At 36.8% G+C, this 14,897-nt stretch overlaps 7 protein-coding genes across 7 annotated transcripts; 5 read left to right on the top strand and 2 right to left on the bottom strand.

Moving 5' to 3' along the window:
- The first annotated feature begins 634 nt into the window (after positions 1–634).
- On the top strand, positions 635–2,633 carry SOCG_00827 (DUF890 family protein). Its single transcript, XM_013163247.1, has 8 exons — positions 635–866; positions 922–966; positions 1,021–1,096; positions 1,140–1,150; positions 1,209–1,363; positions 1,415–1,791; positions 1,869–1,958; positions 2,005–2,633. Exons 1-8 carry the CDS (start codon positions 772–774, stop codon positions 2,383–2,385), a joined length of 1,230 nt encoding a protein of 409 aa, XP_013018701.1. The 5' UTR covers positions 635–771; the 3' UTR covers positions 2,386–2,633.
- SOCG_00826 (Sm snRNP core protein Smd1) lies at positions 2,577–5,307 on the top strand. Its single transcript, XM_013163246.1, has 3 exons — positions 2,577–2,741; positions 2,780–2,829; positions 2,887–5,307. Exons 1-3 carry the CDS (start codon positions 2,677–2,679, stop codon positions 3,177–3,179), a joined length of 408 nt encoding a protein of 135 aa, XP_013018700.1. The 5' UTR covers positions 2,577–2,676; the 3' UTR covers positions 3,180–5,307.
- On the bottom strand, positions 3,306–4,719 carry SOCG_00825 (electron transfer flavoprotein alpha subunit). The gene has a single exon (XM_013163245.1). The coding sequence runs from the start codon at positions 4,655–4,657 to the stop codon at positions 3,632–3,634; it is 1,026 nt and encodes a 341-aa protein (XP_013018699.1). The 5' UTR covers positions 4,658–4,719; the 3' UTR covers positions 3,306–3,631.
- Positions 5,249–6,071, top strand: SOCG_00824 (anaphase-promoting complex subunit Apc14). Its single transcript, XM_013163244.1, has one exon. The coding sequence runs from the start codon at positions 5,543–5,545 to the stop codon at positions 5,864–5,866; it is 324 nt and encodes a 107-aa protein (XP_013018698.1). The 5' UTR covers positions 5,249–5,542; the 3' UTR covers positions 5,867–6,071.
- Positions 6,072–6,098: 27 nt separating this feature from the next.
- On the bottom strand, positions 6,099–7,464 carry SOCG_00823 (4-alpha-hydroxytetrahydrobiopterin dehydratase). Its single transcript, XM_013163243.1, has one exon. It carries the CDS (start codon positions 6,535–6,537, stop codon positions 6,244–6,246), a length of 294 nt encoding a protein of 97 aa, XP_013018697.1. The 5' UTR covers positions 6,538–7,464; the 3' UTR covers positions 6,099–6,243.
- A 2,250-nt stretch (positions 7,465–9,714) lies between these two features.
- SOCG_00822 (RNA-binding protein) lies at positions 9,715–11,961 on the top strand (the record flags this gene model as incomplete). Its single annotated transcript, XM_013163242.1, has 1 exon — positions 9,715–11,961. One exon carries the CDS (start codon positions 9,715–9,717, stop codon positions 11,959–11,961), a length of 2,247 nt encoding a protein of 748 aa, XP_013018696.1.
- A 440-nt stretch (positions 11,962–12,401) lies between these two features.
- On the top strand, positions 12,402–14,895 carry SOCG_00821 (GRIP domain-containing protein). Its single transcript, XM_013163241.1, has one exon. It carries the CDS (start codon positions 12,651–12,653, stop codon positions 14,694–14,696), a length of 2,046 nt encoding a protein of 681 aa, XP_013018695.1. The 5' UTR covers positions 12,402–12,650; the 3' UTR covers positions 14,697–14,895.
- Positions 14,896–14,897: the final 2 nt, after the last annotated feature.

Below are 14,897 nucleotides of genomic sequence, written 5' to 3'. Positions count from 1 at the left end.
CAAGGAAAATTTCTGAAAGATCGTCAAATTTTAAGTGTGCTCCTTTTATTATTCCAAAAAAGGGAATACACGTATACCAAATTATCATAAACGATAAACAATGAAATGCAATAACGAAGAGGAAATGTTTAAATTCAGCATGTGTTATAAATCGGTAAAGCAGAGACAAGATTTCAGTACAATCGATATGAAAGCATACCGTTTGCTAAGAGTTCGTAAATTACTAAAGACGATTTAAGCCAAATCTTTCAATATTGGCAGGTTCTTCATTCGGTTTAACAAAAACAAAGAAGTTTAATTATAAATGAACTAATTGTCTACAAGAAGCTTTGTAAATGTCAAAGAGAACGAGAGAATGTTTTTCTACTCAGACATTTCAATACAACAAGAGAAACAAATAGAGTGGAAGATTTAACCGGTCCAGCTAAATATAGTCTATATTGGTTTTTTAGTGAATCAGATTCCTGATAAAAATTTCTATTCATTCAATAAGAATAAAAGCTTCCAATTCTACGTACAAATTCATCAAAACGTACACTCTTTTTTCCACTGATTTGTTTATTTTCATAAAGAGTGAGATATCAAGGGTGACAAAAATATTACTTGCCTACTCCTTAAGCTTATATTGGTCACCTATCCAGGAAATGAGTAGCAACAGAGTATGGCACTGTTGTTTTAGGATTGGCAAGTTTCATTATTCGCGATCGAAACAAACTCTCGGTGAGTGGAATGGTTTCATAATTTTTATCTTCTTTTAAACGAATCTTTACAATGTCAGCTGCCTTGACAGCAGCGAGTAAGCTGGATTCCATACTACATTTGAATTTTCAAAAACTATCACAAGAGTACCCTCCTCTACAGTCGTTGTACGTGTTTCTTTCCTTTTCTTATAAGCTCATGGAACTAACTCGACATATCAAGTTTACAAGAAGGACATATTGATTTTTGGAATGAAGATGCAGTTTTGTACGTTACATTCACATACATTGAGGATCTTCTAATAAATTCTAATCTTCAAAGAACATTAACTAAAGCAATTTTGAAAGTCTACTTTGCATTAGAATTATGTCTGCCTAAGAACCGATTGTGCCCCATGGTATAGTGAATTGTTCCTGAAAAGATTGAAAACTAACGTTTAGGTACCTAATCGGTAAGCTTTTCTTCCCTTTTTTTTCTTTTTGTTAATATTTTTCTCTAATAAACTGCAGTGTTTTATATCTAGACTACGTTCAAAAGCTCTTGCAAAGTACGATGGATGACTTTGACAATGAAAAAGTGACAGGCCTGGACATTGGAACAGGCGCTTCTTGTATCTACCCACTACTTGGATGTAGATTATTCTCATTTAGCTTCTTAGGAACAGGTTTGTTTTTCATTCTGCTTGTAACAGACTTGGGATGATACTAAACGTTAGAAATTGATTCGTCTTCTTATGATGCTGCTTGCTCGAACGTTTCCGACAATCATTTGGAAGATAAAATTAGGCTTGAAAATCGTTGTAAGACAGATGCTCTTCTTTCTAGCTGTCCTACCGGCCAAGAGTTTACCTTTGTTATGTGCAATCCTCCGTTCTATGGTAGCGACGAAGAGCTTATAAACTATAAAGACAGTCTTCCTAATTCTGTTTGCACTGGAAATGAAAATGAGATGATTACTGAAGGAGGTGAGGTTGAGTTTGCTAGAAGAATTCTTCGAGAAAGTAAATATAGACGTGAGATACTATGGTTTACTTGCTTGCTTGGGAAAAAATCAAGCTTAGCAGATTTAATTCACGATTTGCGAGATGAAAAGGTTAGTTAAATGTTTCATAAATAAATAAAAATAAAAAAAAAAAAGAAGGAAACCCTGACTAACCTTACTTAATTTAGATTGATAATTACGGGATTTATGAAATTTATGCTGGAAAAACAAAACGTTGGATCCTAAGTTGGTCTTTTTCGAATCGAAGACCACCAAACGTAAGAATAAATATTTCTGGTTTGTGTTTATAACTAACAGAGTCAGCATTTGATACGCCCAAAGTTTTTTTCAATCCCTAAACTGCTACCTAGAAAAACACTGTATGAATGGAATGTGACCATGGATAAGCAGACTTTTTTTGACGTGCTGAATGGATTTTTAGATAATATGAACGTGCAGTACAGTTACCTGAATTATGAAAAAATAGTTGTTTTTTCTAATGGTATTTCCTGGTCCCGTAAAGCCAGACGAACTGGTAAGCATCAAAATCCTTCTCAGACTAGCATCAAAGACGGTTTTAGGTGTACCATCAGCTATGACAATTTTAAAGGCCAATCGTGTTGGAAAGAAGGAAATGATTATTTGGTATATGAGAGTTTTTGTTCTACGCTTCATCGAAAGTATAAAGAGAGCTACCCATCTTGAGAACTGTCACCTTCCTTCATTCGTTTGCATGAACACATTTTGTTTAAGTTTTTAAGTTTAATATACAAAATATAAAAAGTGTATGGTACTTAATATAGTACGCTTGAAACAGCTGTCAAAAGTCATAGACTAATTGCACCCTTTCAAAAAAGAAGAAATTGAAAGAACGGAAAAAAAATGAAAATGAAAATAAATCTAAGTATAAATTATTATAAACTTTCGTAGCTTTTTTATATCTCAAAACTAAGTGACATGTGAGCATACAGGATTAACATCTGTGTTGAGTCCTGTATGGTAGCTTTTGCTGGATACGAACCTACAACACCTGTACATAATTTCAAGATGAAATTGGTTCGGTATGTGAAAATATCAAGTTTTATAACTAACGTATTAGGTTTTTAATGAAATTAACAAATGAGACGGTCTCCATTGAGCTGAAAAATGGTATGTACACGACTTATCCCAAAAAGTGAGGGTGTGGACTAAGACTAATCGAAACAGGAACCATCCTTAACGGAACAATTACTGCTGTAGATATGCAAATGAACACTCACTTAAAAACTGTCAAAATGACCGTGAAAGGACGTGAACCGGTTCCTTTGGAGACTCTGTCCATTCGTGGTAATAACATTCGTTACTACATTCTCCCAGATTCTTTACCCTTGGATACCCTCTTAATTGATGATAGTACAAAGCCAAAACAAAAGAAAAAGGAGGCCGATCGTGGCCGTGGACGAGGACGTGGTCGCGGCCGTGGTCGCGGCAGAGGCCGGGGTGCTGCTCGCGGATTCTAAGATTATCGTAAAGTAAACGTTTGATCTTTAGTGTTACTTTCTGTTCATTTATTTTCATTTGGCTGTGCTTACTACAGTGCAGGACTTTGTGCAATGTTCATGACTAAGTTCTCTTACCTTGATAATACAAGTTACAAATTGTGGTTCCATCATTGGTTTTTTGATTAAATAAACAATAAAAAAGAGAAAAAAGAGAATGGAATAGCAATGGTTTTACGGTGGGCATCAACCTTCCAGATTGCTTAATGCAATTTGTATATAGAATTTCCAGACGTATTTCATAAGTATACGAAATCTCTTTTTATTATATTTCAAACTTAGGTTATTAAGAAAGGAACAGGACATAAAAACAAAAAGGATAACAAAGTTTGACGTAGAACCAAAAAAAAAAGGTAAATTAATCCTAGTGTGATTTGTTCTCACACGGACACAAGTCATTTTACATATTAGACTTAAAGCTTCTCAACAAGTTCGGGAACAGCTTCATACAAATCCGCAACCAAGCCTACATCAGAATGTTGGAAAATGGGAGAATTTTCATCACGGTTGATGGAGGCAATGACTTTGCTGTCTTTAATACCTGCAGTATGTTGAATGGCACCGTCGACACCAACAGCGATATACAATTTAGGTGCAATAATTTTACCAGTCTGTCCAATCTGCAAGGAGTTGTCAGCATAGCCAGTATCAACTGCAACACGAGTGGCACCGATAGCAGCGCCTAGTTTATCAGCAAGGGGAGTCAAGGTCTTTTCAAAAGTAGCCTTGTCTTTTAGGGGACGACCACCAGCGACAACGCGTTCAGCAGAACTAAGATCAGGACGTTCACTTTTAATAATATTTTCGCTCACCCAAGATTGTAGAGCAGCAGGCTTGGGGTCCACGCCTGCGGTAACAGGAGCTGATCCATTGTCAATTGCGGGAGCGGGATCAAAAGCAGATGCACGCACCGTAACGAGCTTAACAGGGTCCTCGGTTTTAACGTGAACATTTACATTACCAGCATAAGTAGGGCGAACAAATGTCTTTTCATCTACAACGCGAATTACATCGCTAACTTGCATTACATCCAACATTGCAGCTATCCTTGGCATGACTCCTTTTCCAAGGGTACTGTGTGCACTAAAGATATGAGAGGCATCAAACTTTTTAGCATTTTCGTACAAGATCTTAGCGATCTGATCGGGCAAATAACGATCATAGGCATTATTTTCGACATGAATTACCTGCTTCAAGCCATCCACTGTCTTGGATGCTTGTTGGGCGATTTGAGATGCATTTGGTCCCACAACAAAAGCAAAAACGTCTCCTCCGGTACGTTTTGCGGCTTCGATTGCTGAGAGAGAAGCTGGTTTGGACTTTCCATCCTGATGTTCCAGAAGAGCAAGAACGTTGAAATATCGTTCGTTTGTTTTATTGATAAAGGAACGAGATGCAATAAATGATCTTGAGATGGACCTATATGCGATTCCGATCATTATATTTGCTTTTGGTGGTGTGTGTGTGTAAGAAAACAACAGTTGCTCAGTCTTGAACAGAGTAGCAATCCGTGCGGCCTCCAAAGAACACAAAGTAGGCCAGATTTAATCTACTATTTATAAAATTGTAGTAAAAAATAAAAAGGAAAGAAAACATAAGAAACAATTTCTTACACACAACTTGGTTACGAATGTGGCCATTGGGATTTTCGCGTTTTGAAGTTCTCTCAACATCATGATGGGAGTTTTTTAAGGACATATATATCATTAATTCCCTTCCAATGGTTTATTCATTAAATATGTTTTCCTATCAAAAGAGCATGCTCTGAATCCAATGTCTAGCCTGAACTATTATATTCAAAGTATCAATGGGAATAAGCATCGGGGTTTTCTTTCTTTTTTTTTTTTTTTTTTGAGCTACTTTTTTTTTCTTCTCGTACTGGTTTGTTTTCACTCATAATAAGAATAATTAAGAAAAGAAAAATTCATTGATTCACCCAAATCAGTCTACGAAGAATTTATCAATAGAAATTCACATGTTTATTTACCTGTTTGTTTACATTTTTGAGAGACTCTTTACCTGCGTTAAAAGGACAAAGGAAATACTCTTGGAAGCACTACGAACCGTACTTTTTTATTTTTAGAAACTTGTTTCTTTTACGTTCATCAAATTTATTTTTTTGTTTTCTACACCGTTAACGTCGTTGAGATTGAAAGAAAGGCCCTAGGAAACTGCTTCTAGCAGAAAAGCGCCATTCAACTCATGATTGTATGGCAATAACTTGTTTAATTACCTTGCGACTGTTGCTGGTTGTATTCTTTTGATTATTCATCCAGACCTTGCGGAGCTAATTGCTTCTCATTTTCGTCTGCGTTCTGTTTCAAATGGACCCATTTTCCAGTCAAGGTCCTCCAAAAAGTTATTGTTCCTTTGGGAACGTTTTTCAACGGCTTTCCATGGCCCACTCTACAAAACCAACCATCCGAAAGGCGTTTGTCCTACCTCATTCATCTGAAGCTATTGATTTCTGGAATTATCGTGATATTATAGCTGGCGATGAAGCTGAGCAAGAACGACAAGAACGAGCCAACCGTATCGCTATGACAAGAATTGCAGCAAGCAAAAGCTCTGCACCAGAGTATCACCAAGCTATTCTCCGAAATCTTACCAGCCACGTACAAAAACTAGATCAATTGTCAGAATGGTAAGCCTCATTCACTGTTCCACCGTCCGTTCGTCCAACTCGAAAAAAAGATTGACAAACTAACGGAAATTATCATGTCACTTTTTGTTTTGCATTAGCAGCATTAGACTAGTCTCGAAGAAAAAGAAAAGTTATCAATTCTCATCCATGTTTTGGTTATTCAAAGGCGTTAGGCTTATACATATCTATGCTTGTATGGAGTTTGTACATTAAATGCAATCCAAACTTACTTTCTCTAATAATATCTTGTTTGATGAATTCATTTTTATTGCTTCCAATGACAGTTTCCAAACAATCAATTCGAGCGTTTCTATAACTCTATGGAATAAATCTACTCAATTCGCAGTAAAAGCGAGCAACCATTGTATGAGAGATGGAAAATTATGACTTTTCACAAATCGTGTCGATGAATTCTGCCAACTTAACATCCTTTTCCGTTAAGGACTTGGTCATGTGCGTGGTCAATGTAATGTCGACTTTATTGTAAACATTACTCCACTCTGGATGATGGTTCATTTGTTGAGCCCTCAATGCCACACAGGTCATGAACCCAAAAGCCTCAATGAAATTCTTAAATTGAAATGTCCTCTGGAGTTTCGTGCTGTCCCCCAATAAATTCCAAGAGTTTGTAGGCTTGGATACGAGAGCAGAAATGCGCGAAGGCAAACTCATCATGAAAGTTCCTCTAAAGACGAAACAACAAATTGAAAGATTTGCTGTTTTTGTTTTTATGGACTGCAAGAAATGTGCAGACGACAAACAAAATCAAGCAATATCCTTCTTGTATTAAATATTCGCGACCCATATGACGACACCTTCTCGCTCTCCTACCCTATATCCAGAGAGCAGTACTACCACCGAAAATACAAGGCTTTTTATTTTATGAAAGCATACTGCTACTTTAAAACCCGTTCTTTCCAAGGTTTTATTGACTTTTTCTTTTCTTTCTTTCTTTTTTTTTTTTTTTTTTTTCGTCGGGTGATTTTTTCTGGTACAGGTAAACTTGCTCACACAGATCAACCACATCAAACAACGTTGAAGCTATACCACACTCGTTTCGTTTCTTACTAGGCTTTCGACATTTAGTGATTCTCGTCCCATTTCCTTCCTTCAGTTTCAGGTGAAAAACATGTACCTCTACAGTTACACATCAATGCAATCTTCCACACACAAAAAAGTATAAAAACCAAAAATTCAGTATGGGCAAAAATCAAGAAATTCGAAAGGATTGCAATCACTCATCATCTTCACTTACCACATTCAATAACCATTCCTTCCGAATTCTTGCGATTCCCCAAATTACCCTTATCTATGAAAATATCTAGCAAGCAAATCTACTAATTGAATCCTTCTCCGTGCAAATGGCCATTACTTACACGGACGACGGACCCAACATAGAAGTGCACATGGAATAATGATTTTAAAGAGTGGTATATGAAAAAAAAAAAAAAAAGGTCATAAACCTAGGCAAAGACGTTCTGTTCTACCAATGTACGATCCTTAAAATTAGTAAACCATGGAAAGGTTTCCTACTACAGACAGACAAAAAAAAAGCTACAATTGCGCAACCCTAACCAGCTGGAGATTCTTTCAAAAAGAATCAGTTCGTGTGGTGCGAGCAACTCTCTTTATATATACATGCACGGAATCGAATCTGCGAATCATTTGAATATCATGCATATACAAATGACCCCGCACGGTAAAGCCTTCAAAGTGAGGAGAAATGTCAAGCTTCTCTTCAGTTGCTTATTTTTGTTTACCAAACGTACATGAAAGTCTGTTAAAGTTTCAAGGAGTGGCTTCTATTTAGGTTAGGACCCCCACATCGCTTAGGAAAGACGAGACAGATCTGAAGCCACCCACCCACACTTTCTGATGTTAGATACATCATCAACGGTGAGGAGAAACGGCAAGCAAAAGAAACGGGTCAGAAATGGGCAAAAAGGATTCTAAAAGAAACAGGGATTTCCTTTCCGAAGGCATTGACTTCCATAAGAGAAATATGAAAATGTAAAATAAAGCAACATGTCTTTCAAGATGAATGGGCATCTGCAAACTAAGGTTATCCTCCCTTCAGCTTTACGAATTCAAAGATTGTGCTATCACCTTCGAACTTGTTCGATCATGCTTCTGATAAGGACCATGTAATGCAAGGTTTGGGTTTTTTGAAAAGTGAGGAGATACGAATGATACTTACAGCAAAGTTTAAGGAGTCTGTGTTGGTTAGTCCAGTGAAACTGATCATGTTACCATTATGAAATGTAACTCGTTTCTATGATTGGTTCGCTTTTTTTAAATGTTGGAAAGCCTAAGCTTGATTTTCCTTTGTTGTCCCTTCATTTACCATCTATGAACTCAATGAGCAACATAATCTGTAAATTAGAATGCATCTAGACACAACTTTCGCAACTACTGATAACCGCTTTCTTTACGTATTTAAGCTTCGTTTCCTTGCACACTTTGTTCTTATGCACAGTTGAGCAAAGGCTCTTTATCTCTTTTGCTTTCATCACTTTTGTTTACATTGTTTGCCCGACTTTGTTATCCCCGACGTCCCGTTTCTCCATCTTTTTCTTTGTTTATAGAGGAAGTCTGCTTCCATCTAGTCCATTGGTCCGAGAGTTCTTTGTTTAAGTTTCTTTGTCTTTGGGTTATTCCGTTTCCCTTAAATACCATCGATAGCCGCTACTTTAGCTTCACTTCAGTCTTCTTCATCCATCAAGACTCGCTTCCACTCCTTTTAGTCTTGAGGATACTGAATTTTGTTTGTTATTTTGTTTTCTTCTTATTCATTTTTTATTATTTTTTTTAGTGTTTATTATTTTTTATTATTTCTTTTTTCTTTTCCAACGTTGAAATAGGTTCTTTTCCATCCTCTCCTTGTATTTATGGAACGTTCTTAAAAGACCTCTCTTTTCTTTCATTTCTCTTACCTCACCTTCGCTCTTTTCTTCATTTAATTCATAAAAAAAAAAACCAATTCGTTCTTTTCCTTGTTGAAAAATTCCTTTTCACTTCCTTTCCTAAAGAGTTGCTCTTGTCAAGGAATTCTGTTTAAATCTTTTCTCAATTCTTCCTTTTCTTTACCTTGTGTCTGTGCGTTATCGTCTCCCCTCCTTTCTGCATCTTCCCCGCTTTCTGTGATAGAATTGATTCATTAGGTTCAGTTTGTTTACCTTTGTTTTGGTTATTGTTCTCTAACATTGTTACCTGCTTTTGTTTGTTTACTCAGTCTTAATTTGCCCCAAAACTTGTACTGTTTCTTGGGTGTTTTCCTAATCTCACTCCGTCTTTTATATAAATATTGAGCACTCCCCTCACTGAGTGTGGTGATTTTTACCTTCCAACCTCTTTTTTCCTAGATCCATTGGGGTCGTCTTTTTTGCTTTTTTACCTTTTCCTTTATCTTAGCCAATTTGACTTTTCTTACCTTTGATCCTTTTTTAATTTTTTTTATTTCAAGCAGTATTTTGATTGTTTGATTGTTTCCTTGGTCCTATACTATATTTGATTCCTACTTACTTACTTACTTACTTACTTACCTACCAGTTGTTTGTTTTGTCATCCTGGTTTCCATACCCGTTTGGAGTTTGCTTTTCTGATTCTTTTGTTATTTTTGATAAAGTTCGCCCTTTTGAGCTATCTTCTGTTGGTATTTCCGAAAAGTTACTGTTTCTTGTAATTCATCCCTCTTCATTTTTATCTCGCTTTTTGATTCAAGAATTGCTGCTTGATAAATTTTTTTATATTTAAGTCCCTATTCTTTTCTCTTTCTTTTTTTTTTTTTTTTTTTTATTTTCTAGACCCTTTATACTTTCAATCTCTCTTAAATCATTCAACTACTTTTTAATGATGGCATCAGGATCCTCGGTTTCATTAGCATCCCATTCCTCTTCGGAATCTACTTTCCAAATTGATATAGACAAGACTCTTCATGCTCTTCCTTCCAGTCTTCTCGATTCTCCTCTATTATCAAACTGCGGCGACTCTTATAACCAAAAGTCTGGTCTGCTGTTGAATAATATGCATCAAAATAAAGGTCTGGCGCTGTCGAATAACAATTCCAAAGAAGTCTCAGTTGCCGACCGAAAGATGGAGTCTATTCCCGGGCTCACTTATACCCAGAATGATGAAAACGCATTTCAATATACTTCCATCGGCTTAAACTCGACTGATCCTGCCAAGTTTGCCGACCGAAAGATCCCTTCCAAAGGAGAAGCGTTTGGCGAAAGACAGCCATTAGGCTCTTGGCAAACTAATATAGCTCTTTCGGAATCACCTCCTCAACCCCCTACTTACAGTGATTATTCTGCACCTAATGTTACCAATGCTTCATTTTCTAGTAACCAGCATCCAACTTCTCTTTACCGCTCTGCGTCGTATCCCGGCCCTTCTGATGATTTGGATATGTTATCTTCAGCATCAAGATATCTCTTTATCTCAAACTTGCCCCGGATTGTTCCTTATGCCACTTTGCTAGAGCTTTTTTCTCGGTTTGGTGATGTGAAGGGCTTGGACACTTCGGCTTTATCAACTGATGGTATTTGCATTGTTGCTTTTTTTGATGTTCGTCAAGCTATCCAAACAGCCAAAATTCTTCGAACGCAACGTTTCTTTAATGACCGTTTACTGAACTTTCAGATTTGCCAGCGCTCTAGTATTCAACGTATGATCAACCAAGGCGCTCCAATTCAGTTTCTTGATGACAATGAAGGTCAATTACTGTTTACCATGCAAGGGCAAGTAGCTCTCTCTATTCAGCAATTACAGTCCATCTTACAAACATTTGGACCGTTACTTTGTCTGAAGCCTCTTAGAGGTCAAAACCCCTCCCAAATTCTCTGTGAATTTTATGATACACGTGATGCATCTTTTGCTCTGGACGAGTTAGATGGTAGAATTATTCATAATTGCTGTCTTCAGGTTTCTTACTACGATGCCATGGTAGACTCGGTTAGTTCGTCTTCTGTATCCAGTCACTCTGTCAATAAGAGCATTGGTTCAGCACAAAACACAAATGACTGGATGTATCCTTTTAACAACAATGGACAGGAAGCTACTCCTTTGTTAAAAAGAACATCGTCAAACTTGGGATCTCAGTACTCTACCTTATCCAATTCATTGAGATCAGTTCCTTTAGGACGAACAGAATCTTCGCCAGCTTGGGGCACCGGTGGTCACTATGACCTTTTGTCTACTAGTCCAACTGTTTCCATTAACAATAGTAGAAGACCAATGAGTGCATCTCGTTATAGCATGGATGTTTCCCCAATTGCTCCTCCAACTTCAGGTCGTGGAAAACAAAGAGCCGTTGATCTCTTAAATGGGTATTCGGGACAGTGGAATCCATTTACATCTTCTTCTTTAAAGGGAGTGGATTCCCCTTCAAACGCTGTCGGCATGAGACGAAGCTTAACAGTAGACGCTAATGCTTCACGTGCTAATCCCGCAAACTTGAGCTTCGCTTCGTTGACGCTTCATGATTCACGAGCTGATCCCGCAAGTTTCTGTCCTCCGCAATTTTATGGGGCGGAAAATAATTTTCAGGGACTTTCTGCTGTTCCTGAAAGACCTTTGTCTATGGATAGAAATTCGGTTGATTATGCACGTGTTGCAGCTGGACTTGATCATCGTACGACTGTGATGATCAAAAATATACCAAACAAGTTCACGCAACAGATGCTTCGTGAGTACATTGACCTTACTAATCAGGGAACCTATGACTTTCTGTATCTTCGCATAGACTTTGTAAATAAGTGCAATGTTGGATATGCATTCATAAATTTCATTGAGCCTGAAGCTATTGTCACGTTTGGAAAAGCAAGAGTAGGTACTCAATGGAATGTTTTCCACTCTGAAAAGATTTGTGATATTAGCTATGCAAATATTCAGGGTAAAGAAAGGCTTATTGAGAAATTCCGCAATTCATGCGTTATGGATGAAAATCCCGCCTATCGTCCGAAAATTTTTGTTAGTCATGGTCCTAACAGGGGAATGGAAGAACCCTTCCCTGCTCCAAACAATGCTCGTCGTAAGCTGAGATCTATCGCCAGTGCCCAGCAAATAGGTCTCTTCCCTCCCACAGCTAGTAAATGCTAGTTTTTTTCTTTATTGTTTGGATTTACTTTTTTGTATGTTTATAAACATCTATGATCCTGTATGCTTTATTACGGAAATTTGTATGATTAATGATTTGCTTGATTTAATGATTTATGTGTTTTGATGTGGTATGATTAATTGCGACAAGTGAGATTTAAGAATCCAATATACGATGATGGAGATGAAAAAGATTAAGATTGTTATTGAATTCAAACTTACTGGTTTCTGCTACAACGACAAATAACTAGTGTCCAGTGAAAATGGATTTTAATTAACGCGAACAGAAACTTTTTAGAGAAAATATAATTAGACTTACTTATATACGTTAATATTAATATAATTCGAAATCATTTAAGTACGTTTCATACTGACCTTTATAATGGTGGTTAGGTACCATTCGTGGTGTGTATATATATATTTACTTTAGTAAAGTTTATCATAAACGAATGGTGTAGTCAGTACTGCACTCTGGAGAGACGAATGTGGAAACGTAAGGGTAAGGCCTTATTTTAATAAGGGCTTCCGTTAACGAGAATATAACCCAAGACGTAAACCTCGTATGAACAGATATACCAAAGTAAACGAAAAAAGAAAGTCATGAGTAGAACTTTGCGCATTGACAAATATTGCAAGAGATTTTTACGAAGAATTAAATAAATATAATCTTGTAAGTCATCAAATTAGGAAATATGTTAGGACGACTGAAGGATCAGTTTAATATGACCTTAGCACAAGGTCAGGAAGAAGCCAAAAATCGTCGGCGACAACTTCAGGAGATGCATAATCAGAACTCTGGATCTAAGGAAAGCTCTTTAGGAAAAGATGATTCAGAGGAACTAGCTCTCCTTCAAATTGAGTTAGCGGAACTTCGAGAAACCATTGACAGGTTCCAGACAGCTTTACAGGAAAAAACTCCTTTGTCAAGCATTACTGATATAGATGGTTTCTTAGAATACCTGGATAATTTGGAGCAACGATACGAAATTTCAATCCGTGAAGTGAAAAGACTGTCAAATGAGCTTCAAGAAGCAGATGCCTTGTTTAAAGCATCCAAGAAAGAATTTGAAGAGAAATTTAAAGAATTAGAGGAAAAATTTTCCTCAGAAGTAGCTCGTTTGTCTAGTGAAAATCAGATAAGATCAGACGACAGAACTATATCAAACATAGAGGAATATATTTCTCTTGTACCATCTACTCCTACTGTAGAGTCAAAAACTGAAAGTCTTTGTCCTGAGATTACTACGACATCAAATAAATCTTCATCGAAGAAGAAGAAACGTAAAAACAAAAAGAACCAAGCGGAAAAACACGTTGGGCAAAATATTGAACCAACTCAAGAAGGCTCTTCTATTTTGGAGCCCAGCACTGAAAATACTTCTGAGAAAGTCAAAGAAAATGTTCAAAAGAAGTTATCTGCCTTTGAAACCTCCCTTCAGTTATCCTATAATTCAACACCTTCTGCAGCTTTACCGACTATGACAGAATCAGAAAAAACCTTCTTGCACTTGCCATATGTCCCGTTTGAAGAAGCTTTGGAATTAAAATTAGAGCCGTTCCGGAGGGAGCTGGAAACTGCCGAGCAAAACCTCAAGAAAGAATCTGCTAATTTTGATAAACAAGATCAGATCCACAAGGATAATATATTAAAGTTGAATTTGTCTATAGATTCTTTACAGAAAAAACTTGAAGAATCTCACCAAAATCTTGTTTGGGCTGAAACTTCTTGCGAATCTCTGCGGGAAGAAAAGCAAACACTTACGGAAAGACTTGCCAATAGCGAGGATGGGAAAATAAAACTCAATGAGTCTTTCTCAAGGGTTCAAAGGAGTTTGGATTTGTCTCAGGAAAATCTCCGTCGTACGTCTGAAGAACTGGAAAAGGCGAATGGAACTATAGAGAAAATGGATAGAGAGGTGGATATGTTGAAAAGGGAAATAGAAAAAAATAAAACTAGGACTGGTGAATTGAATAAAAAACTTGTCTTTGCCACAGAACAATCAAATGAATTCTCAAGACAAGTGTACGAAACGAAGGAGGCAATCCAAACTAAACAGCAAGAATTTGAGGAAGTATACAAGCTTCTTATGGACCAAACAAAGGATTGCCAAAAGTTGAGAAGTCTTGTTGACCAGTTAGAAATTGATCGTATCGACTCACAGAAAGCTGCCGAGGTTCGTTTACACGAGTTGCATGAACATTATAATACAGTTCTACATGAGAAAGATTCAGCTTTGTCTGAACTTGAAAAAGAAAAACAAATTGCTTTCTCGGAACTTGAACATCTCAAATCAAAAGACGAAGAGCTTACACGGCAAAATCAAGAATTACTAAACGGAGTTCAAAGTGTACAGACTGATAAAGTGGATTCTAATAATCATGAGAACGAAGAAACTTTGAAAACCTTGGAAGCGGAAAAGAAAAGCTTGGCTATTGCTTTGGATGAATCCACCGCCCGGTACGAACATTTACAAAAGTCATTTAAGGTGGTGTTTGGTCAGCATCGGAGAAAGCAAAGTCAAGGATCACTTTCCGACCGTAATTCAGGTGCTTCTTTTTCCCGTACTAGTGTTGATCAACAAAACCACAATTCAATGATCGACAAAGAATATACCCGTAACATTCTTTTTCAGTTTCTCGAGCAACGTGAAAGGAGGGCAGATATTGTAAACTTACTTTCAATTTTGCTTGAATTGTCTACGGAGCAAAAAGAACAACTCTTGTCAATAAAGTATTGAATTGTTCATAATTTTCAGATAGTCCTCTGGAACTGTATTTTATATTGCCCAAATAGTATATTTATGATTCTTCTTATCTATTAAATTCTAACTTACTAATTTGAATTAATAAAATAATCAAAAAGTATGGAATGTCTTCAAATGCTTTATGATCATCTCTCAAAGTCACATACTAAACACGCTTTGCCATAAATAGAACAA

This window comes from Schizosaccharomyces octosporus (assembly GCF_000150505.1).
Source record: "Schizosaccharomyces octosporus yFS286 unplaced genomic scaffold supercont6.2, whole genome shotgun sequence".
NCBI lineage: Eukaryota > Fungi > Ascomycota > Schizosaccharomycetes > Schizosaccharomycetales > Schizosaccharomycetaceae > Schizosaccharomyces > Schizosaccharomyces octosporus.
This window is presented reverse-complemented; position numbering and strand designations above follow the sequence as displayed.

Bases quoted from the DNA above. Each gene is read 5' to 3' on its own strand.
- SOCG_00824 (XM_013163244.1), top strand. From the start codon at position 5,543: ATGGACCCATTTTCCAGTCAAGGTCCTCCAAAAAGTTATTGTTCCTTT.
- SOCG_00823 (XM_013163243.1), bottom strand. From the start codon at position 6,537: ATGATGAGTTTGCCTTCGCGCATTTCTGCTCTCGTATCCAAGCCTACA.
- SOCG_00821 (XM_013163241.1), top strand. From the start codon at position 12,651: ATGTTAGGACGACTGAAGGATCAGTTTAATATGACCTTAGCACAAGGT.
- SOCG_00827 (XM_013163247.1), top strand. From the start codon at position 772: ATGTCAGCTGCCTTGACAGCAGCGAGTAAGCTGGATTCCATACTACAT. The intron at 1,792-1,868 runs GTTAGTTAAATG...TACTTAATTTAG, and splicing joins ACGATTTGCGAGATGAAAAG to ATTGATAATTACGGGATTTA. The intron at 1,959-2,004 runs GTAAGAATAAAT...TAACAGAGTCAG, and splicing joins CGAATCGAAGACCACCAAAC to CATTTGATACGCCCAAAGTT.
- SOCG_00826 (XM_013163246.1), top strand. From the start codon at position 2,677: ATGGTAGCTTTTGCTGGATACGAACCTACAACACCTGTACATAATTTC. The intron at 2,742-2,779 runs GTATGTGAAAAT...CTAACGTATTAG, and splicing joins TTCAAGATGAAATTGGTTCG to GTTTTTAATGAAATTAACAA. The intron at 2,830-2,886 runs GTATGTACACGA...TAATCGAAACAG, and splicing joins CTCCATTGAGCTGAAAAATG to GAACCATCCTTAACGGAACA.
- SOCG_00825 (XM_013163245.1), bottom strand. From the start codon at position 4,657: ATGATCGGAATCGCATATAGGTCCATCTCAAGATCATTTATTGCATCT.